The sequence below is a fragment of the Malania oleifera genome, chromosome 7 (assembly GCF_029873635.1).
Source record: "Malania oleifera isolate guangnan ecotype guangnan chromosome 7, ASM2987363v1, whole genome shotgun sequence".
NCBI classification, from domain to species: domain Eukaryota; kingdom Viridiplantae; phylum Streptophyta; class Magnoliopsida; order Santalales; family Ximeniaceae; genus Malania; species Malania oleifera.
The window spans coordinates 100,323,091-100,346,891 of record NC_080423.1 but is presented as its reverse complement, the minus strand read 5'-3'; the positions used below and the strand labels follow the sequence as shown (position 1 = coordinate 100,346,891).

The following is a 23,801-nucleotide window of genomic DNA, read 5'->3' as shown; positions in this document are numbered from 1 at the left end:
GAGGTTGCAAGACTTTAAAATAGTCATCGAATATAACTCAGCGCTGCATAAGATTAACTCGAAGTTAAAATTATGAGGTGAAAAATATTACCAATGAAAACATGCCAAAAAAAACTTTTAACCACTTTCCATCCCACTAATATGCTTCTGCAGCAGCAATATATATAGAGAAATTTTATTAAATTTTTTTTAATTTATATAATGTCTTATCGTTGATGAGTAAAATAAAGAACTTTTGATGAAAAATTACCAAACTCGTCCAAGTTATTCGACCCCATTCCTTGAAGTGAATATGACCACATCTCGTGGTCAAGGATGAGGTCGCATGTATGGTTGTGGGTATGGTCGTGATCATGATCGAAATAATCACTGATATTGACGTAAGGTTACAATCCCCCATAAGAGGGATGACCCCCAAGAAGAGGGATGGCCCCTAGAAGCAGGTAAATGATCAAAATTAGCGACCCATACAACATGAAATAGAATGTTACAGATGCGGAGGAAAAGGTCATTGGTCGCATACCTGTCATATGCTCAGACACTTAATAGATCTATACAAAGCCTCTATAAAATAAAAGGAAATGAGTAAAGAAATTAAAACAAATTTTATTGATAATGTTATTCCAATAGATCTTAATGCTAGACCACCCAACTCTATTTATCTTAATATTGCTGATTTCCTTGTAAATTAATATGAAAATAATGATGTAATGTTTTTAGATATAAAATAAGCAATATTGTATTTTGATAAATTATCATATTAATTGTTGTTATGATCAACTATAATAATGGGTTTTTAAAATATGTGTTGTAGTGTGAATTGTCTTAAAATTTTGATCGATTTTAAGATGTCTTTGGAATAAATTTATTTAACTGATAGTGCTACAACACACACAATTTTTCGAGATATGAAATATTTTTATTACTTGAATATATCTTCAACAAATATGAATACAATATATGGTTCTATAAATTTGACTGAAGGTTCTATAAGAGCTAATATAAAGTTACCCAATGGTACTTTATTACAAATTGATAAAACTTTATATTCCAGTTGATCTATAAGAAATCCGTTAAGCTTTGAAGATTTAAGACTCAATTGATATCACATTGAAACTACAAATAAAGGCAGTAAAAAATTCATTTACATTACTTATATTATTTATGGGAATAAACAAATGTTAGAAAAGTTGTCAACTTTATCTTCTAAATTGTATTATACAAATATTAAAATAGTTGAATCATATAATGTCTTGCACCAGAAGTGCAGTGATCCAAAGTTATTTACATGATCTTCTTTGACATCCTCGAGATGTAATGATGCGAATAATTATTGAAAATTAATATGGTCATCTATCAAATGTTTTTTTGTGTACTGCTTGCTCTCAAAGGAAATTAATTGTTAAACCATCTATTTTAAAAGTAAATATTGAATTTCCCAGTTTCTTACAAATAATTTATGGTAATATATGCGGACAAATGCATCTACCATCTGGACTATTTAGATACTTCATGTTCCTAATCGATGTATTTATTAGATGGTCACATGTTTCTCTACTTTATACTCGTAATATTGCATTCACGAGACTTCTTTCTTAGCTAATTAGATTACGAGCTCATTTTACCAATTATCCAATTAAATAAATTCGTTTGGATGTGAATTTACATCTAAAACTTTTGATAACTATTGTATGTCACTTTGCATAGATGTTGAACATCTCGTTGCTTATACCCATATACAAAATGGTTTAGTTTAATCTTTTATTAAGAGACTTCAACTCATTGCTAGATTTATGATTGTGAGAACCAAATTGCCTTTATTTGTTTGGGAACATGCTATTCTTCATGCTACATGTTTAGTTCATATAAGACCAATTGTTTACAATAATATTTCACCCATGCAATTAGTTTATGGGCAACAACCCGATTTTTCTTATTTTAAGAACTTTGGGTTGTGCAGTATATGTTCCTATTGCCCCTCCTCAAATAACTAAAAAGGGTTATTAACGTAAGCTTAGTATCTATGTTGGTTTTTATTTCCACTTCTATTATTAGATATCTTGAACCTTTAATAGGTGATTTGTTTAAAGCACAATTTTAAGATTGTCATTTTGATAAAACAGTATTCCTTATATTAGGGTGAGCAAAATCAGTGTTTGAAGCATAACATGAAATCACATGAAATGCTATGAGTTTATCTCATTTAGATTCCCGCACAAATTAATCAAAGTGAACTTGAAGTTCAAAATATTATAAATTTGCAAGAGGTTGCAAATCAATTACCATTTTGCATATACTAAGGTTATATTAAAATCTCATACACCTATTGCAAATATTTCAGCACGTATTGATGTCCCTAAAGGACAACAGTTGACTAATGAACCTAAACAGCAAGTTAAGCGTGAAAAGCATGTTTGTGCAAAAGATAAAACTCCAAGGAGAAAATAAAAATATGTAAACGATCTATAAGAGGTTACAGAGGTGGATAATCCATTTGGAATTCACAAACCCATTTTTTTCTGAAAATGAAAACCCTATTATAGAAACTTATGAAAAGGAACCTCTTGAAGAGGAATCTTCTTAAAAGAAAACTCCTAAATAGACATTCCTTGAAAAGGGACAGATTCTTGAAATAATAATGAGATCTCAATTCATTACACAGAAGAAACGTGGGATAAAAATAAAGTTATTGTCAACAAAATATTTGCATATGTAGTAGCTATTGACATTACCATAAGTAATGAGGATCTTGAATCTGTTAATGAATGTCGATATATAAGTGATTTGTCAAAATGGAAAGAGATTGTCACATCTGAATTAAACTCTTTATCAAAAAATAAGTTTTTGGACCTGTAGTCCAGACACCAGAAGACGTCCAGCTCGTTGGATACAAATGGGTATTTGTGCGTAAACGAAATGAAAATAATGAAGTTACTCGATATAAAACAAGACTTGTGGCACAAGGTTTCTCGCAGAAGTCTGTAATTGATTTTAAGGAGACATATTTTCCCGTAATTGATGAAATCACTTTCAGATTCTTAATTGGGCTAGTAATTGCTGAACGACTAAGCATCCGTCTTATGGACGTAGTAGCAACATACCTATATGGATCATTGGATAATTAAATTTATATGAAAATCCCTAAAAGATTTAAATTGTTTGAAGTAAAATCCATAAATTTATATTCAATTAAATTCCAACATTCTTTATATAAATTAAAACAATCTGGACGCATATGGTACAATCAATTAAGTGAGTACATTGTGAAATAAAAATTCATAAATTATCCAATTTGTCCATGCGTTTTTATTAAAAGATCATAATCTGGACTTGCTATAATTACTGTTTATGTTGATGATTTGAATTTAGTTGGGACTCCTGAATAACTCACTAAAGCTGCTAATTATTTAATGGTGGAATTTAAGATGAAAGATTTAGGAAAGACAAAATATTGTCTTTACCTACGTATTGAACATGTAAATGATGAAATTTTTGTTCATCAATCTAAATATACCAAAAAGATATTAAAACAATTCTTTATGGAAAAAGTCCATCAATTGGAATCTTCAATGATGATGCAATCACTTGATGTTAAAAAGGATCCATTTTGAGCTCATGATAAGGGGGATGAATTACTTGGTCCTGAAGTACCATATTTATGTGCCATCGGCCCTCTAATGTATATGACAAATTGTACAAGACCCGACATTACATTTGTTGTAAACCTACTAGCAAGATATAGCTTTACTCCTACTTGCCGACACTAGAATTGAATTAAGTACATTTTACGCAATTTGAGAGGTACATCTGATTTGGGTCTATTATACTCATTTGATTATAAATCTCAACTAGCAGGATATGCAAGTGTTGGACATCTATATGATCCTCACAATGCTAAATCAAAAATTAGATATGCATTTCTTTATGAAAAAACTACTATATATTGGAAATTAGTAAAACATACGATTATAGCAACATCCTCTAATCATCCTGAAATACTAACTATCCATGAAACTGGTAGAGAATGCGTGTGTCTCAGATCAATGTTTTCTCATATCCAAACAAATTGTGGTCTTCAATATTCTAATAGTTTTATATGAAAACAACGTTGCATATATAGTTCAACTAAAAGGAGGATACATAAAGGGTGGCAGAACAAAACATATCTCTAAAAAATTCTTCTATACATATGAACTCAAAAAAAATGGTGATATAGATGTTTAGTAAATCTAATTAGGTGTTAATCTAGTAGATTTGTTTACCAAAATTGTCACACCCCGAACCCTGAAATGGGACCCAGGGGTGAATTTAGTAACCTAACCTGTTTCTGTATCAATATAAAACATACATGATACCATATACAAGAGGGTCCGACCCTGTGGGGTAACGGATGCCCTATATACATCCATACAATACATGTCCATACTCATCAATATACGCAGCGGAAAACGGTCTTTCTTTACATTAAACTGTACCATGCCAGAGTCTATACCATACAAGGTTAAACATACCTACAAATACTATACATACCACAGGTGTCTACAAAATCCATTAGGACAACCCGGTTACAAAATTTGTACTTATCAGGTACTAACAGTAGCTAAACACACCCCCCGCTTCCGGATGCTAGGATGCTAGTTTTGGCTACCCGAAGGACCTCAAAACATTTGTATATATTTGGGGTGAAACACCTCTCAGTAAGGGAGAAAACAGGTTATATTAGTGTGTGGCATACCAGTGTCATTTTCATACTTCATAACACATACATACGATACAGTTTGAAACACATACGTACAGTTTCAAAACAAGTTCCATACATTTCTATACAATTCCATACAGTTCCAGTATTTCCACAAAATCCATTCCAGTTTATACGATACTCAAATACATGCATACATACATATGGTCAGTGTCGCCACACTACTCACAACTGCATAAGTCACCTAGTCTCACAGCGATTACGTTCCAACACATTAAACTACGAAGGTTTCCAACTCAGGCCCAATAGTGAATCCATTGCTACATATGCAACTACACAAGGTCACCTGGTCTAACCCCGATTACGTTACCATGTGCAAACTACGCTGCATCAACCTAGGTCCACTGTGGTCCATTGCTACATTCGGTGACTAGCCGAATCATACTGGTGATATTTCGCACCTCGGATATAGAGCTGGCCACTCTTGCCCACGGTAGTTAGCCGTTATAGGGCACAGCGTACCGTAGTTAGCCGCCCCTAGCCGTTTCACAAAACCTGGAATCACTTTGGAACTCACATCCCTATACATTTCAGCGTACGGTAATAAGCCGCTACATAGCTGTTTTTCACAAATATCTGGAACAACATACAAACATACACACATACCACACTTATTTAGTTTACGACAAATCATATCGTTTACAATTTCAAGTATACAGTTTATGCAAATATGGATTACAGTCACCTCAATAATACAGTTAAAACAACTTAAACGGTTTTCCAATCAAATAAGAGATGATACCCGAAATCTCCAATTTTCCCGAAAACTATAACCCGAAAGTCCCGTGTTTTTACCTAATAGATTTCCCCAAATAAGTAGTCAAAACATACATACGATCGTAGCCTACAGGCTTACCGATCCTGATTTCGAAAACGAACTGATATAAACAGAATCCCCTTACCTTAACCCGAAACCAAACCACAAACTTCTACGGCCCTTAAACTAGGAACCGAGACTCCGAAATCTATAAATCACAATACTAAATATGCTTATTATCCATACTACTACACATATATCGAATCAGAAATGGAAACCGAGCCTTACCTCGATTTTGGCCCAAAACCCGAAAATGCTCGAACCGAGATTCCGATCCACAAAAGTTGTAGAGAATCCCTCCACGATCCTCGTGGTAACCTCAGATTTCCGATTTTATTAACAACCGGCCAGGAAATCTAGAGAGAGAGAGAGAGAGAGAGAGAGAGAGAGAGAGAGAGACTGACTGACTTAGTGAAGAAGAAACAAATATCCCCTTCTTTAAGCCTTTGACCTGCCCGGTTTTGGTCGACGAAAAGTCAAGGATTTCGTTGCGGATGTCGGCAACCTCGTCAATGAAGTCTGATATTTAAACTTTTCCAGACCTTTCGGTTTCTCTTCGTCGACGAACCTCTGAATTTCGTCGACGAAAAGTCTACTGCCTTCGTCGACGAAATCTGCAGAATTCCCTTTATATTTTCCGGGTCTTTACAAAAACTTTGCCTATTACAACATTTAAGAAATTGGTTCGTCTCATCGAAATAAGACATCTTAAAGATCTTAATAGAATGAGTTAATATATAGGTAACATTCAAGGGGAAGTGTTATGAAAAACATGAATGTCACCCCATCTTCCACCCCTTCATTTTTCCACCATCATAAATTCCTTCTAATCCTTATTGCCTTATAAAAGGGTACCCTCTCCCTTTCATTTTGAAGACAGATTGCATGTTTGAAGGAAGTAGATATATAGTAAAGATAAGAGTAGAGGAGAGATAAATAAAAGGGTTATATTTTGTAGGAGAGCTAATGAGAAGAGAGATATATGATTGATTCCAAATGGTGTTATTAGTGAAATTTTTTATCCTATTTATTCATCAATCACCTAAAATTTTTATCTTGTGTCTATTATATTTTCTGCATATTTTATATCCAGATTAATATTATTTTAATCAACCTTTTTTATAATTAGTCTGAAGTAGTGTTTCACGTGCGGAGACCTCTTTCAGGCAGAGGGAGAGATAGAGATGGCGTCTGTGGTGAAGAACGCGCTGAAGACGATCAGAGAGAGGGGCATCGGGAACTTCATCAAGGAGCTCAGGGAAGAAGGCTACTTGTCCGTACTCTCTCTCTCTCCCTCCCTTCTTCCCTCTCTTTTTCATTCATTGGCTCCCGAGGAAGCACAGAGAAAGTAATAGAAAGCATGCCATAAAGAAAAACGAAAAATATTATAATTGGAACTATGAATCTCACGTTCTTACTTTGAAAGATCTCAGTTTTTGTTTTATTTTCCGTTAAAAGGGAATGCCAGAAAAAGAACAAAATGAAAATGTCAAGCTTGTCATTTATTTAATTTATTTTTTATTTTGCTTTCTTTTATTTTCCTGCATTTTATCGGGAACTTTTTCTTTGAAAAATTTTAATTATGTTGACTGCTTATTTTAATTTTGTTTTTGGATATTGCAGGAAATGCCTGTTGGATGGAAATCTTTTGTAAGTGGGATCGCTTCAGTTGTGCTCTGACAACTTTTTGCTAGTTAAGAGTATTACTGGATTTTGAAGTGCATATTAATATTTCCTTATTGGATTGCAGTAACTGATTGTTCTGGATTTTTGCTTATCTTCAAGAATGGTTGAGACCTGCTATTGCCTGTGTCTGTGTGAATGTGCGGGTGTGAAAGAGCCCTAGCAAAATCTTGTAGAAAACTTGTGTTGTGATTAGATGAGCTTGGATTATGTGCATATTTCTTATTTACAATTTGCGGACCATACCCTTCTTTTGTTGCATGAGGATTTGGATAGCTTCTCTATTGTTAACTATTTTCCAAATTTGTTAGAAGGTTTTAGGATGGAGGGTTTATTTGACCACTATTGGGATTGCAAGCACTAATGTTGATCCTTTCCCATTATGCGTGGGTGGCAGGGTTTAGCATTCTAGATTGGCCTCTGTAGGTCATAATCATGCAACTATTTCTTTTTGGGATCTAGTCATAGAGAAGGTCCTTAGGAGATTGGATGGTTGGAGGGATGTTAGTTGACCATGGGAGCTTGAATCACTTTGATGCAAGCTGAAGATATGTAGAAATAAGGTAAAATATTTGAAATGTAGTTTTAGTTGTGGTATTAGAGAGAAGACTAAATTTGATGATAAGGAAATTAATAGCACTAGTAGATTTCAATGTGTGGGTCTATTACGCAAGTTAAAGTGGAAATTAAAGAAGATGCAATACATAAGAGTTAAAGTAGGTAAGGTAAAATGGAGGAATGCTTTGGGCATTCTATATGATTGTAGGATATTTTTAAAATTAGGGGGAAACTTTTAAAGGATTGGTAAAGGACCAACTGTAATACACGGATCATACTGTTGGCCAACTTAGAAACAACATATCCAAAAAGTAAAAGTCACTGAAATGAGAATGTTAGGGTGGATGTGTGGTATGGTGCTAAAATATAATTTAATGAATGAATAGTAAGTTAGGCATAGCACCTGTACAAGGTAGGATAAAGGAAGGGCGGCTGAGTAGGGCTCGCGCAATATAGGCCATATAATGTAATAGTGAGGTCAACTACTTATTGTTAGTGGCAGTAGAAAGGGTAGAGTAAACCTAAAATAATTTGGAATTAGATGGTGAATAAAGATTTAAGCTCTCAAAAAAATTGTTAGAGGCTACTGCCCAGATCGCGTAGGTTGGCGGAAAGGATTCATGTAGTGGACTCCGCCTAATGAAATTTAAGGCTTGGTTGTTGTTGTTTGAATCAATTATAACATAATTAATTGCAAATTATTATGTAAAAATAGTTATAAAGTAATAATCAGCTATCATGGTTCCCAAATACCTGTATAGCGACGAAGAGAAAAAAAAAAAAACCTCTATGGTATTTATTGAATTTGAAGAAACATATAACATGTGGAGTAGTGATAGGGGGTGATGTCTGACGTTTGCCTATTACTCACATTAATGTTCCTTTAATAGGTAATCTGATAGGCATGCATGGAAGTGTCTAGGAGATTGGATGGGTGGAGGGGCTTTTTTAACGTTGCATGGTTGGACTACTCTTATTCAAGCTCATTTTTTTTTTTTTTTTAAATTTTTTTGTTCTCATTGCATTTATACCCCTTCTTTGGGGTTTTTTCAAGGGTGGGTTGGAAGTTGTAGAGGTAGATAAGGGACTTTCTATGGTCAAGGTTGGGGGGAATAGGAGTAGAGACTATCTTGTGGGTTGGGATGGTCGTAGGTTTAAGAGAAGGAGATTTAGGTTTGAGAAATTTGGTGTCCAAAAACATTTCCTTGGTGGAAAAAATAGTAAAGGGTGTTTTCTTTAGGAGCTCTTTGGTTCATATTTTTTTGACATTCATGTGCACAAAGGATTCCCACCTATGCTTCCTCTTGGTTAAGTTTCATGCGGATCCTGTTCTTGCAGGTATCCTATTTTTGGATACTAAATTGTGATTAAAACTAGATAATAGAGAGTAGTCATGGTCTTAAATTTTGATTTTGACTAAAATTTTGAAGCTCCAAAAGTATGAAAATTTCTATTTCAATTTGAATAAAATGGTAAAATTAGTAGTAAAACATAAAATTCTTTTATGAAACTTTAGAAATGGTTAATAGACATAATAATGTAAGTTTTAGGACCAATAGATTATAAATTAAATGCATATATGTTGTGTATGAGGTGCAATAATTGTAATATAATATGCCTATTAAACATATTTGTTGTATAATATATGCATTAAACATTTCGATTGGTATAAGTTAAATTCATAAATCAATTAAATATTATTTATTATACAAAGAAAGATAATTTAGACATGAATGGTTAAATAAAATGTTGTTGTAAGCTTAATATATCATATAATTTTGAAAGCCCTTGTAATAATCTTTTATTTCGATAAAATAAGATAAATTTGAGAAAAATTTCGCTCTTGAGTCTAAATTTACATTTGAATTCCAAGGAAATTTCATTCTATAGTTAAAATTTGACAAATTTCGCTAAAATTTTGAGATTCCAATGAGTTTGGATGATTCTTTGAAATTTCAATGGAAATTGTATATGACAAAAATTGACTGTGATTTCGATATCAGGGGTGTTGAAGAGCTGAAATTTCGAAAATTTCATGAAAATTTAAGTCCATGAGAGTTGTATTACATGCTATTATTATATTTAATAACAAATTGTAGTAATTATAATAGAAATCAATAAAAAGTAATATTACAATTATGTCATAGTAATATAACAGAATGTGTTGAAATTTTTTCGAAGCTTATTGCCTTCATTATTTTTATTATCCGAATTTTATGTGTTGAATTTTTTTTTTATTTACAATAGTTGAGATTTTTAGGACATAGATTTAGTATGGAATATATTCTTAGTAGATTTATGTATTGAAAATATGATTATGCTTCTTATATTTTTCAGATACAGGTCAAAGGTATACTGGCAATCTTTTTGAAATGCTGCTGTGATTCCCATGCTGAAGCACTCGCTGACATGGGCATCATGTATTCTTGGAAATCTTACAATGCAAACCAACCAAAAAACATTTCCATGAGACTAGCCATTCCAAGGACTGAGATTCTTGGAATATCATTCATGAGGATATTTTTGCTTGTGTGAACCAATGGCACCTTAGAACCTAATTCCCTTTGGCACAAAGTAATTCGTGGTGCGCTTCAACATCATGGGTGGATGCTCAAGTTTAAGCTAATGTTACTTATGCAAATCCTTGGACGTTTGTTTTGCTGATATCTTGTCTCTTTTTTCCTCATGCATGTTACAAATTTGGAAATGAGGAGAGAGTTTGCTTTTAGGATCATTGGGTTGGGGCACTCCTTTAATTTGAGATTGTTCTCATCCTTCTCATTTGTCTAATATCTAGTCTTCACTATGGTCCAATCTCTGACTTCTTTTCAATTTTGGGGAGTGTGGAATCATGGAATTTTCATTTTGTGAGAAATATAAATTAGAGGGAGTTGGATTATCTAATTATTTTCTTGAATTGCTGAGTTCTTTTCTCGGTTTTTTGTAGTGGAATAAAAGGAGTTGGGCTTTGAATGCTTCTTGGAACTCGTGCCAATCTTCATTTTGTTGACTCATGTTACTAATGCTTTTCCTTTTCTATTGCGCTCTTTTCTTTGGAAAACTAAGGACTCATTTACTTGTGGAAAACACTTTTCATTTTTCATTTTTCATTTTAGTTTATAGGTAAATTTTTCATTTTGACAACATTTGTATGAAATAAATGAATAATAATAAACAATTTTAGCACTATTTGTTTGTGAAAATAGTTTTATTTTCCATTTGTAATTTTTTAAATAATTACAAAAATGCCACCTTATTTTATGATTTTCCAAATTTATATAAAAAGTTAGAAAACAACTTTTCATTGTTTTTCTAGATTTATAACTCTTACTGTGTGCATGGGAGCAAGGAATTAGGATCTAGGACTTCAATTGGTATGGGTAATCTATAGAGTTTCTTCTAAATCCATAAAAATCCAAATTCAAGCCCCAAAGTCAATGATTCCAAATATTACTTTATATAAAATTTGGGAAATTGGAGAACAAGTTGTCTTTTTTAGCAATCATTTTGAAATCTACAAATAAAAAATGAAAATTGTTTTGTGCGTTTAATATGAATCTTGAAAAATTAAAAAATAAGCTAAAATTTTTGTATTTCTTTGGAAAACTAAAAACGTTTTCCACAACTAAATAGGCCCTAAGATTCTCTCTCAAGCAAAGGCTTTCATGTGGACTACCAATTTGTAATAAAATCTTTACTATGGATTTGTTTTAGAGCATAAGTCACTTGTTCTAATTTGTGTATACATTATCCCATTGCATGGAGTACATGGAGTAATCCCTTTGTTGTTTTTGAGAGCATTGGATTTGAGGTTTCTCATAGGACTATGTTTTCTTCATTTTATGGGCTTTGGGAAGAAAAAGGAGAGGAAAGTTTTTTTTGGAGGTGTTTGGTTTTTGCAATTATTTGGTGCATCTAGTTGGAGTTTAATATTAAAAGTATTGGTGCTCCTATTTGGTGTGGAGTAAAGTGGTTTGAATGGCTTTCTCACCTTAATTTAGTGTTCTGCGAATGGCTTCTTTAGAGCGGTCTTTTTGACTATGCATTTGGTTTGAGAGTTTTGATTCATTAACATTGTATTGTTGTTAGTTTTTCATGGTTTTTTTTTAGAGAGTCCTTGGAGGTTCATTTGGTAGGTTACCCTTTTTTTTATTCCTGTAACAAGGTTTCCATTGGGCAGATGTAATTTTTGAGAAGATGTTTCGGTGGGGGATGAGGAGGTGAGGGGTCTGATTATCTTGTTCCTTTGCTTCGTTCTTTTTCTTGTGATTTTCATTTCAGAAGGGATTTAAATGATAGAATAGTTGGATGGTAGAATTTGGAGTTTGGATTCATTGTGGGATTATATGTGTAAATCTTTCTTTTCTCTCCTAGTTTAACTCTAGTTTAACTCTAATGTTTCATTTCCTCTCTATTAGGGTATATGGGATGCTAAGATTGTTTAAGTTAAAAGATAAAATAAGGAATGGAAATATTCGTAGTAGGTTGGGTGTAGCACATGTAGAAGATAAGATAAGAAAGGGATGGATTAGATGGTTTGGCATCGGCAACGTAGGCCAAATAGTGCACTGGCGAGGATTGAACTAGCTACTATTGTGCCAGTAGAAGGGGTAAGGGTAGGGCTAAAATAACTTGGAATGAAATAGTGAGGATCTAATAGCTTTTAAGTTGTTTGAAGAAATTGCCCTTGATTGTGTAAATTGGTGGAAAAGGATTCGTGTAGCTGACCCCACCTAGTGGGACTTAAGGCTTGTGTTGTTATAGGAGGCTAAAGTTCCTTGTAAGTTGAAGGTGTTTCTTTGGCTGGTTTCTCTTACTAGAGTTAACACCAACAACCTGGAGGCCTTCTAAATCTTTGTCTCCAAATATGTGTCTCATCTCAAGTGTGGGAGTAGCTTTGTGGATACATCTCATTTGTTTCTTCACTCTCCTTTGGCATGGGGGTTGTGGAATGATTTATTTAGAGTTCTTGGGGAAGTGTGGGTTTGTCTGCAGTATTTGGCTTCTGTTTGATGCTGATATTTTCTTTTCTCATTTTTTCATGATTGAGGACTTTTTGTTCTCCTTTTTTGTATCTGATTCTCCTTGCTAGTTTCAATAAAGCTTCTTATTCTATAAAAAAAAAATGTTTTGCATCTTTGATATCCTATATTAAAACTTTAGTGCTTTACTATGCTAACCTCAGCCCTTATCACCAGCAACTCACACTTCTGATGCAGGCAAACCAAAATCCACAATATAGGAGCAAGGCTGGTGGGTGTTGATCAGTTTGGTAACAAGTATTATGAGAGGCTTGAAGACACTCAATATGGTCATTCTCTCTCTCTCTCTCTCTCACACACACACACACACGTGCTCATGTGTGTGCACATGTAATTTATTGCAATTGTTTATTAGTATCAAATTTCATTTGGTAGTCAAGGTTTGTTTTTCAATATGATCCCTCCTATAATGTTCCTGCTCAAATAATGTTTGAAACATAATATGTTGATTGTTTATATGAACAAATTTTATGGGCAGCAGAATGGTATAAATTGATATCTTTCTATTTGTTGCCACCATATCTCTGAAAATGTCGATTTATGTCAATAATAATGCATTTGAATTTGTTGCTCCAACAATTTCATTGATGACAAGCACAAAGAATTTTATCAGTTGCCTATCTTCTTATAATATGTTGAATTTAAGTTCCAACAGATGAATTTCACTTGTGTTGGGTGTATGTATGTTTAAGGTTAATGTAGTGCTTACTGCTTAGTGATGAATATTGAACAAGGTTTTAAATAGCAGTAGCGGGTAGCTTAACGTAACAGGTGTAGCGGGATGTAGGAGTAGCAGATGTTACATAATGGGAAGCAAGTGTAATGGTCGTGAATTTTTTTCATGCACACACAACCTTATGTATATTAATAAATTTGCATGTTTCATGCTCTGAACTCTTCTTAAAAAGAGTTTATTGTATTTGGATCCTTTAGTTCAACTTATGAACGTTGTTTAGTAAGGGGAATGAATTTTACATTTGTTTTAAACCACTATGGACAAAAAAATTGAATATATATATTTCACTTTATCACTAATCACATGCTTAATAAATTAATTAATAAAACAAGTTATATTTTGTAACCGTAACTCGCACTTTAACACTATGATATATAATCATAAAATTTGTCATTCAATAAATAAATACTAGCAAGTAACATTTTGAACAAGGTAAAAACTAGGGAAGAAAAGAAGCTTGGAGTTGAAAATTATAGGAAAGAAAAATGAAATTATCATCAAAATGAGTATTTTTTAACAAAATAGTGTCCATATCGAATTATTAATTAATGCATATCTTAGGGATATTTAAAAAAAATTATTAATCATCCTCATTATAAATCCCCTCCACATTGCTTATTGAGAAAAAATTATGAAAAGGGAAAAAATAAAAATGAGAAGAAAACTAAAGAATATATATATATATATATATATATATTATTTTGTCGTAATGGTTCTTTAGTAATTACATAATGGTCGTAGTGGTTGTTAAGTGATGGTAGCGGTCTGTAACGGCAGTTATGGGTGTGATTTTTCTTCTGAACAATTTAGTAGGGTGTAACGGTATTGGAGTCCCTAAAAATCGTTACGTAATAGTGTCACATAAACGGCATGGTCACTAATTAAGACCATGATATAGAAACAGTGCATTGTGCTTTCCTTTTGTTGGTTGGCACAAATTTGCAGCCTATATTTGGAGTAATACATAAGTATCTGAGTGGCAAATGTTATTAATAAATGACTAGATCTTTAAAATAACTTTTGGAGCATGGTGTTAAAGTCTTAGAGTTTTGCAACTTTAACGCGTGGTTTTGGCGTATGATTATTGACGTCGAGGGAAGGTTGCTTAACCTAAAAGCGACTACGCGGTTGTCACAAGGATGGTTTCGGTATGTTACTGTGACATGGTGGTTGGTCCAAGTAGTTTTGATGGTCGTGTTCTTGGACTTGAGATTTATGATCATTAGATCCTTGGTGGTTACTCTTATGTGACTGAGAATACTTCGGAGACATGACTTATGGTGGAACACTAATTGAGTGGCCTACCTCCCTTTGTATCTTAATGGGTACTAAGTGAGCACCCTAAGGAGTACTCTGAGGCAGACTTTTGACATCCTCGAGAGGTGTCCGGTGCTTTTGTGTGGGATTGGAAGCCCCACCGACAATCCATTTGGGAATGAGATTGCACGGTGCTCTAAGCCTAGAGGTTGGGTGTATGCCCTTCTTGGCCATTAGCTATATAGTTGGACGGTGTCATCCTAGACCTCGGTTGTGCTGCGAGGATGAGAGTTACCCTCAGTGCTGCTAGAATGTGAGTTAATTCCCTTACAGTTCGAGTCCGGGCTCCTTGGTGATGACTTTATTTGGTTTAAGGGTTGTTGAGCTGTGAGACTTGACCACTAGGTTATACACTTGAGTGTTTCCTTAGATAAGGATGAGTAAAATTGGGCTGGAATAGATGTAGTCTTGCTGCCACACGAGCATGACTCCTTGACATTTTAGGAGGATCTTGGCAAGGGTGATTCCTTTTGTTCATTAAGAACTCCACGTCCGTGACACATGCCCAAATAGCTTCGTTTGAGGTGACTTGGCAACAAACAGTATTATGTCTAATGGCTGGCTAAGTATCTTTCTATGTGGTGCATGCGTTAGTTTTTGTGATCTAGAAAATCCTTTTGCAATGACATCACAAGGTTGAGTAATTTTAAAAACTAGGTTACCTAAAGTGTGTCTAAGTTAGAAGCCTCTTAGGAGGCTATATTTTTTCATACAATAACCCTCTTGTGCATGGATTCTTTGAATAAGTAAAAATTGAGTTTTTTTAACCAAGTTATTTGTCTTGGTGCTTTCCGTATTAGACCGTTTCATTCCTTCAAATAGGGAGGATGATAGAGTTGAAAGGTTGATTCCTCAAGAGTTGTTCTCCTCTATATAATTTTTTTCACTTCTTCTCAAAGCACCCTCTCTCCTCCAATCCTTTCCCTTGGAGCCAAATTATTTGGAAGGCTACTTTAAGATTTGGACCTTCATCTGGATTGCATTGTGGGATATACTTAATACACGTGACATTTTAAAATAAGAAGGCCCTACATCTATCTCAGCCCCAACATGTGCTTGATGTGTGGTGAGTCCAACGAAATGGACACCCACCTGTTTCTTCATTGTAAGGTGGCATCATACCTTTGGAATGCTCTTTTTTGTATCTTGGAGATGCATGGGTGGTGCCTTGGAATGTGAGAGATCTCTTGTTAGTGAGATACACGGGTTTTGGCTCAAACAAGAAAGGAATGCGCTCTATGGAACAGGACAGATTTTGTGATCATATGGACTCCTTGGCTCAAGAGGAACACAAAAATTTTTAGGAGACGCTTATCTAGCCCATGTTCGTTATGGGATAGAGTGGTCTTCTTGGCATCATTCGGGTCCATCTCCTAGTTTCTCCTGGGGATTGCGACTGTTTGATCTTCAAAGGGATTGGAGGGCAGCTCTTTTATAATCTTTTGGGTCTTTGATCATTTTTCAATGTTCTATGCGGAAACCTTGTCCTCAGAATTCTTGCACTTTGACATGGTTATTAATATTATCTGTTCTCTTATCCAAAAAAAAAAAAAAATGTGAGGGCAACATAGGTAGTCTCTCCTTCTCCTCAGTTTCTTTAAGAATTCTCTCTCTTTCAATTTATTCACATCGTATTTTCAGCTCACCACCTTTGCTTTGTATAGCAATGCTTAGCCTAGTCTTTGAAAGTTGTTTAGCATTTATTTTGCAAAATATATTCTTCTTTCTCTATGCTTTAAAATTTCTCAGCAGTTTCTACTACCAGGGTCACAATTCAGAAGCTCTGATGTAATTTTTGTGGTCTTTTTTAGTAAGGGAGCCCCATGGAGATTTTATTTTGCTAACAATTCGGTGGCTTCAATCATCAATGGAAATTAAGGTCATGTACTGAAGCATCTATCTTTGCCATTGACAATGTTGACTGCTATTGCAGCAGGAAGGTATATCTTTGAAACTCATCAATGGGTTGGAACTCTCGATTTCTAGTCCAACTTGAGCCTCTCCCAGTCTTCCATAGATTATGTTAGAATTTTTAAAAACAAGTTGTGCATGTTGTTGGAGTCATAGAAGTCCAGTTAGGACAAGAATACAATGAATATTGAAGTTCAGAGCAATTTAAGAAAGTACATTATACAGTCTCTCCAAAATTGTAAGGGCTAATGGTAAGGGTGCTGCACCTGGGGCTGAATCTCATGTGTTAATTCATTATTATTTTTTGGACAGAAAAAGAAGCATATTAAGAAAGAAGAATGTTAAAGGAGGATAAGAAATCCTTGAAGGGCATACAAATTTATTTATTTATTTTGGAAGAGTGAAAAAGCATATTAAGAAAAAAAAATGTATAAGGAGAATAAGAAATCTTTGAAGGGCATAAAAGAAACAGAAAAGGCTAATACTATATGAAAAGCAGACTAGTTATCCATCAAAACCTGATGAATAGCAAAATCTGTATTGCCAAAACACCTTGTATTGAATACCCACAAGGACAATGAAATATAACTTGGTTCAAAATCAATCCCAAAGAAGACCTACTATCTCAAGAAATCCGGAAATTTCCCTTCAATCATAACCCAAATAACAGCAAAAATAGAACACTGCTACAAGGTCCTGACATAATTACGCCTTCCAAAACCTCTAAAATCAATCAATAACAGATCCTCCAAAGAATAAGGGCACACTCAACACTCACAACAAGCCAAAAAGTTTGTTCCATGACACACCTGAATCATCCTAATACCAGACCCTAACATTCCCATGATGATAATAATGAAAAGAATAAAACAACCCTAGGAGAGAGAAAAGTTCCTCAACCTCCCTATTATTAAAGTTACAGTGAAATGAACCTCAGAGCCATCCAAACAAAAAAGGATGAGACAGCTGCATCAGGGCGGGACAAAAAAGCCAAAAAATGGTAAAAAAAAGGCAACAGAAAAGCAAACATCTGAGGCCAAACATCCATGCAAAACTCTAGCTATGGTATTGGCAACCCACCTGTTCTACTGCAAACCAAATTTACTTATTAACCTTCTCTGAAAGAGAAATACTTTCCAAAGGAAACGACCATAACCATTTACCCACCAAATCTATGTTTTTAGACGCCAAATTGTTGAGACCCAAGCCTTCCTCCTGCCTTGGCCCACCCACTACCTCCCAGATGACAAGCTGTTCCCTCTTCTCACCCTCCCCTGGTTAAAGAAAATCCTGCATAATTCTCTCAAGTTTACAGGTCACTCTCACCAGGGTCTTAAGCAAAAGAGAATGCGTAGGGATCGAGGAAAGACACACCTGGATGATAGTAACATGAACTACTAGGGAAAAGAATGCACCCTTATATCCAGATGTTTAGACACCTTAGTGATCACCAGATCCCTAAACCTAGAAGACCAGGGGTTTCCACATGAAGGGTCTACCTAAGTAAGACAAAGGCCATTGCCAAATTGTGCACGACAAGTGAAGCCAATCAAGAAGTAGCCTCAAGCCTCAAATTTGTAGCAGCAATATGTAGAAGCAAGGAGTCGTATATTATGCCTCCGATGTGGCTTGAGCCTTGAGAGCCTAGTGCACTGGTTGATACTTTGTTTATGTTTGTTTTTGATCTTCTCAGAGGGGTGTGGTTTGCAATTTTCTTTTCTTTGTTTTCTTAAAATCCAAAAGATTTGAATGATGCTTAGTCACCTCTTCTCTTTCTCTCAGCAGATGGATTCCTTTTTGGCCAGGGCAAGAAACATCAAAGTTCCATGGGGAAACTTCTCTCTAAATTGTTTAGATAAAGAGTAAGGTTTTCATGCTGAGGTTTGAGTTTTTGGGAAGTTTTCTTATTGCATGAAGGCAAGTGTGCAGTTTTTTCGATGTAGGATTCATTATAAATGGCAACATCAGTCGGTTTTTGTGCCATGTGGTGTGAATGGAAATCAAGGGCAAGATTTTGTTTATTCATTTAAGGGGATTTTAAGGCTTCATCAGCTGGACATGAACACCACGAATTGAGTGAGGATGGAAAGATCTGGTGGCTGATGTTGCAGTTGTTCCTAGTGAGAACAGATTGAGGCAATGTGCTTCATGCATTGAAATAATTGCTCGAATATGACAAAAGCTTTGGGTGCAGTGGCAGCGCAGGGAAAATCAGGCTTTCAGGTGTTGTAGGTCAGGAAGGAGGAGAGGGTGAATGTGGGCTCAGGTTCTTTTAGGCTTGAATATGATAGAGATGAGCTGCATCGTGCGAGGCAGGTTTAGCATGGGTCAGGCATTAAAGTGGAGCTGGAATTGGGTCACATGCTAAATTTGTTAATAGAGGCCCGTTAGGTTAGGGCTTAAGAGTTACTGACCAAGAGATTTGCCAGCCAAGAGTTGCCAGCCAAGAGATTTCAGCCTATCAGAAGTGACAAAGCCAAACCGCAGCAGAAACAGGGCCTCAGAGTGGAAAATTTGTACATCAGCCCAGAAACAGTAAGGAAGCTCAACAAAGCTTCTTCTCTTCTTCTCAACAGCTAAGAAAGTTCAGAAACAGTTGGCCAACATACTGCAGTGATGAATCGCAGTGTGATCATTTTCAAATTAGTGTGTAGTTGCGTGAAGGTAAGGTTTATTTAGGTGGCGAGAGAATTCCTTCTTTGCAAAAAACTGCAATTCGATAATTACCTCAATAAAGAGTCAACAATTGGTGGATTCTCCTAGGGATTCTTGTTGTGTGCCAAAGGAAGAGGAATACATGGTCAATGTTGGAGTTTAGAAGCAGGCTGGGGCTTCTGATTACATGGAGCAGGTACAGGCCACATTTTATTCTGCAAGTTAGGAAAAGGTGGCGCCATCAGTAATTTAAGCAGTGACGATGCTCATCCAGAGGTAGAGGAAACCAAATGTAGTTCCAAGCAAGGACAGAGTTCTAATTATCATGCGCATTAAATTCTTCAATGGAACACTGATGGAAGTTTTTCTCTAACGGAAGTTAATTCCAGTATAGTTAGTCAGGATGTTGGGGAGTACAAAGTAACAACTGGGGCAGTGAGGCAGAAGGGTTAGAGTGGGGTTTACAGTGTGCTTTTAGCAGCAAAGATCAGTTATTGATGGATGAGTTAGGAGATCAAAATGAGTATGATTTTCTTCTCAAAAAGGTTGGTTTTGGGGGGTTAGGGGCAAGGTGGTGGGGGTCAAATATTTTTGATGATGGGGTTAGTGAGGAGCCGGGACAGGGTAGAGATTTATAAATTGAGAGTGAACAGGATGGGGGGAAGCATGATAGTGCTTGAAGAGTTGCAGGGGCTTATCCTGCATCCATGGGTGATCTTTGCTCACAGCCATTCTATCAGAAGACTGCTGATTCTGGTAGGAGTTGGATTGTTAAGGAATTTTATGATGATGGTTGTAAAGTGGGATTGAGGTTGATTGCTTTTGGAGACAATGAAATCAGATTGGATGGCAACGAGAGTTAGAAGAAGAGGCCGTAGATAATTGGGAATTTTGAAGTGTTCATTAATTATGACAGACGGGGTTTGAAAAATGGATTTGTCAATAAGTCAATAGTATTTTGCTGGTCTACTGTTTTATTTTTATTTTCTTTTAGGTTTTTTGGTTTGAGGACCTCTTATCCTCCATTTTCTTGTACCCTTCTCTTCCTCTCTTAATAATATTTCTCCAGTCATCTAAAAAAATATCATCTTCAACCAAGAAGTTGGAGTTGCATTAAATTTAAATATTAGCTCCCATGCACGTATAAAGTACAAATCACAACCATCATACTCCCATGCTGCAAATCAAGTTGGCTTTTTCCAGAGAAGTGGAGATTGATGCAAACTAGTTTGACAATGAAGGAAAAAATTTGGATCATTATAATTTATAATGTGTTCAGGCCATTTGTTCTAACCATAAATTAGGAAGTTTAGTTGCTTGAAAGGTTAAGCAAATGGTTACTATGGCAATATGACAGTGTGTTATCGAAGCATTACCATAACAGGTTTCCTCACGCTGTTTTTTCGAGTTACATTTTGCGGCATAGTGTGGTGCTGGTCATGCCAGTGTAGCAGTAAGTCATTTGCAAGTTTTCTTGTCCTCTCGGGGTTCCTTTAGTTAGGTTTTTAATTGATGGTTGAGGTAAGTTTAATTAAAAGTTTTGGATTACTTGGCATTTGGGTTACTTCAAGCCATATAAATAGTTTCGTGACAATCCTCTTGTGGATAGAGCTCTGTAATGAATAAAAACAGATTTTGGTTTATTAGTTTGGTCTTGGAAATGCTAGGTGATGACCAGGATAAAAAGTTATTGTCTCATTTTATGATGAAAATGGCTGACTTATTTTTGTTTCCCTTTTGGGTTGGAAAGTGGGTTGGCTATGCATATATTTTTCAATATATTGAGGACACTTAGCTCCAGAAGCTGAAAACCAAAGATGAGGAATGCTATACTACTACACAAAAGATAAAAAAATTGCTTGGTCCTTGGAAATACTTGTGTTTTGCTTCAAATTAATATCCTAGATAACTGCATAGACAGCTCAGAGCCAGAGAATCTGATCCTCTCATGAATTCCGCTGCTGTACTTCTAAGGGGAAAGAAAAATCCTCCATAGGACACTGTAGTCTGACTCTGCCCCAAAAAAATCCTATAATTTATTCTGAATGCACCTAGAAACAGGGCAATAGAAAAAAGATGAGAGCTGAATTTGTCACTATGATGATAAAAGCAAACATTTCCAGGTATAAGGTCTTATAAGCGCTTGTTGTATTTTGCAGCAAATCATTATTAACTCTATTAAAAAGGCAGTTCAAACAAATGCTTTTAACTTTAGAGGTAACTGTACTTCTCCAATTAAAGAATAATGGGAATTAGGATCATGGATCAGATGAGAATAGGACTTAAAAGAGAGAGAATGTAAGTGCTTCATCCACCTTAAATACCCTGATTGTCTTGATCTATTTACAAAAAATCATTGGAAAATTTATTTGGCTTCTACCAATATAACCATTCGATTTTACCTTCTTGCTTTGGATCTCCTAGCATTAATATTTCTTTTGTTTTGGGTGGTGTTTACAAGCAGTTATTGCATCTTTACAATAATATAGCATCATCTCCCAAAATGACCACTGTGAGGATTTTGAGTGCTTTTGTATAATTTATTTACACTATATTTGACTTGTTTTTATGTGTTTTTGCAGGAAGACACAGGTGGGTTGAATATGGAGAGAAGGATCGCTATAATGCTTCTCAAGTGCCACCAGAGTGGCACGGTTGGCTCCACTTTATAACAGATCACACAGGGGATGAGGCAAGTCCCTGAATCTCCAAACATCATATTTTGTTACTTTATGAGAAAAAGATCATGATCAAAACTGGAATTGCTTTTGCTGCAGCTTTTGATGCTGAAACCGAAAAGGTACGGGGCTGAACACAAGGAGAATTTCTCAGGAGAGGGCGACGAATACATCTACCATTCCAAGGGACATACCCTCAATCCAGGGCAGAGGGACTGGACCAGGTACCAACCATGGCAGCCCACCAAGTCCTAATCTACTACTGAAGTTCCAAAAAATTCAGGATACCTAAAGATATTTGGTTTTTTTTACCATGACCAAGTGCATTTGTAGTTTATTGGAGACGATTCTTCGGAGTATGTCCTTTCTATAAGCCAATGAATTGTGAAATTGTAATCTGACTAATGGAGAAGTTTGCGGTCACAAATGCTCCTTCGGAACATGCAATAACACAACTGCTAAGCTGCTTGGCTTTCATGCCCTTGCTTGGCTTTTGTCATGTGTAATGTTTGGATCATCTTAAAAGTAGCTGGTCAATATATGATTGTGTTCCTCTCGTACTTATAACAATTGAAAGAAAAGGATTGATCTTTTCTTCTCCCCTCCTTTCTTTTCTCTTGCTGTCTTAACAGACCCTGTTATTTGAATTTTTTTAATACTGTTGAAGTAAATGAAATTTATTGTTGACCATAGCCTTTGTAATGGTACATTCCTATGTCGCCTATCTTTGGAGTACTGACAAATCATACTCTCTGGGAATTTCTCATGGGCATTCACACTCCTGCCTAGTATGCTTTGTCTATCATCTATTACATATATATTGGATTCCTTCATGTGTATTTCATTTCTTAAAGTATTTTTATAGAATTAATAGTTAAAACAAAAATAAGGGCAATTTATAATAAAATTAATTTTTACAATTGAAAATGTCCTTTAATTTTCTTCCTGGAAGTCAGGTATCGAATTTCAATACCTACCTACCACTTATCGTCATTTGCCCACGGCCCAACTTACTACAGTGACGGTGACGCTATCGTCATTCTCATTAGGCTGCCTTGGAACGCTTTATATCTTATGCTTGGAATGCTTTTCATCTTATGCTTCATCTCATAAATGAGTGAAACACGCAAGTTTTTTAAGTTACATTTTTAGTAGTTAGGATTTGAAACTTTTATTTTAAAGATTTTGAAGTCTAACCTTAAGAAATGATGAAAAATAATGTAAAATAGGATATGAATTATTTCTTTTTATGTAATTTAGGCCGTGATACTCAAATGATCCAAAAAAAGTTTATGAAATGAGTATTATGGGAGATGCATTTTAGTCTATTTGATGTCTATTTAATAAATGGAATAGTGACAAAAGCATCAAACCCATTTAATGGTGGATTAAGATTGGAGAGCTTATGGAGACCACAGTGCTTGGGGGATGAGGTGGTCCAACAAGAGCAACAAGCTACCTTTGGGTGTTGTGTTGTTTAGTTTGGAAACGTTGCTTGGGCACATTACATATGAAATTGCTTCGAGGACTAGCTCTTTTAGCTGAAGGTCAAGGCCAGCAGGGCAGATGTAACATGTATTGAATGGGGGCTATAGCATGTGGCACTTTAAGGAGTGTTTGCAGTATAGAATTGTAGAAAAAAGTC

The 23,801-nt window shown here is 35.2% G+C and overlaps 1 protein-coding gene across 1 annotated transcript; it reads left to right on the top strand.

The window, feature by feature from the left end:
- Positions 1-6,510: 6,510 nt before the first annotated feature.
- Positions 6,511-22,757, top strand: LOC131159669 (probable NADH dehydrogenase [ubiquinone] 1 alpha subcomplex subunit 12). Its single transcript, XM_058114745.1, has 5 exons — positions 6,511-6,849; positions 7,200-7,226; positions 13,037-13,128; positions 22,061-22,170; positions 22,256-22,757. Exons 1-5 carry the CDS (start codon positions 6,761-6,763, stop codon positions 22,409-22,411), a joined length of 474 nt encoding a protein of 157 aa, XP_057970728.1. The 5' UTR covers positions 6,511-6,760; the 3' UTR covers positions 22,412-22,757.
- Positions 22,758-23,801: the final 1,044 nt, after the last annotated feature.

Excerpts from the sequence above, each read along its gene's own strand:
- LOC131159669 (XM_058114745.1), top strand. The coding sequence starts at position 6,761 with ATGGCGTCTGTGGTGAAGAACGCGCTGAAGACGATCAGAGAGAGGGGC. Across the intron at positions 6,850-7,199 it reads CTCAGGGAAGAAGGCTACTT|GAAATGCCTGTTGGATGGAA; the intron begins GTCCGTACTCTC and ends TGGATATTGCAG. Across the intron at positions 22,171-22,255 it reads CAGATCACACAGGGGATGAG|CTTTTGATGCTGAAACCGAA; the intron begins GCAAGTCCCTGA and ends CTTTTGCTGCAG.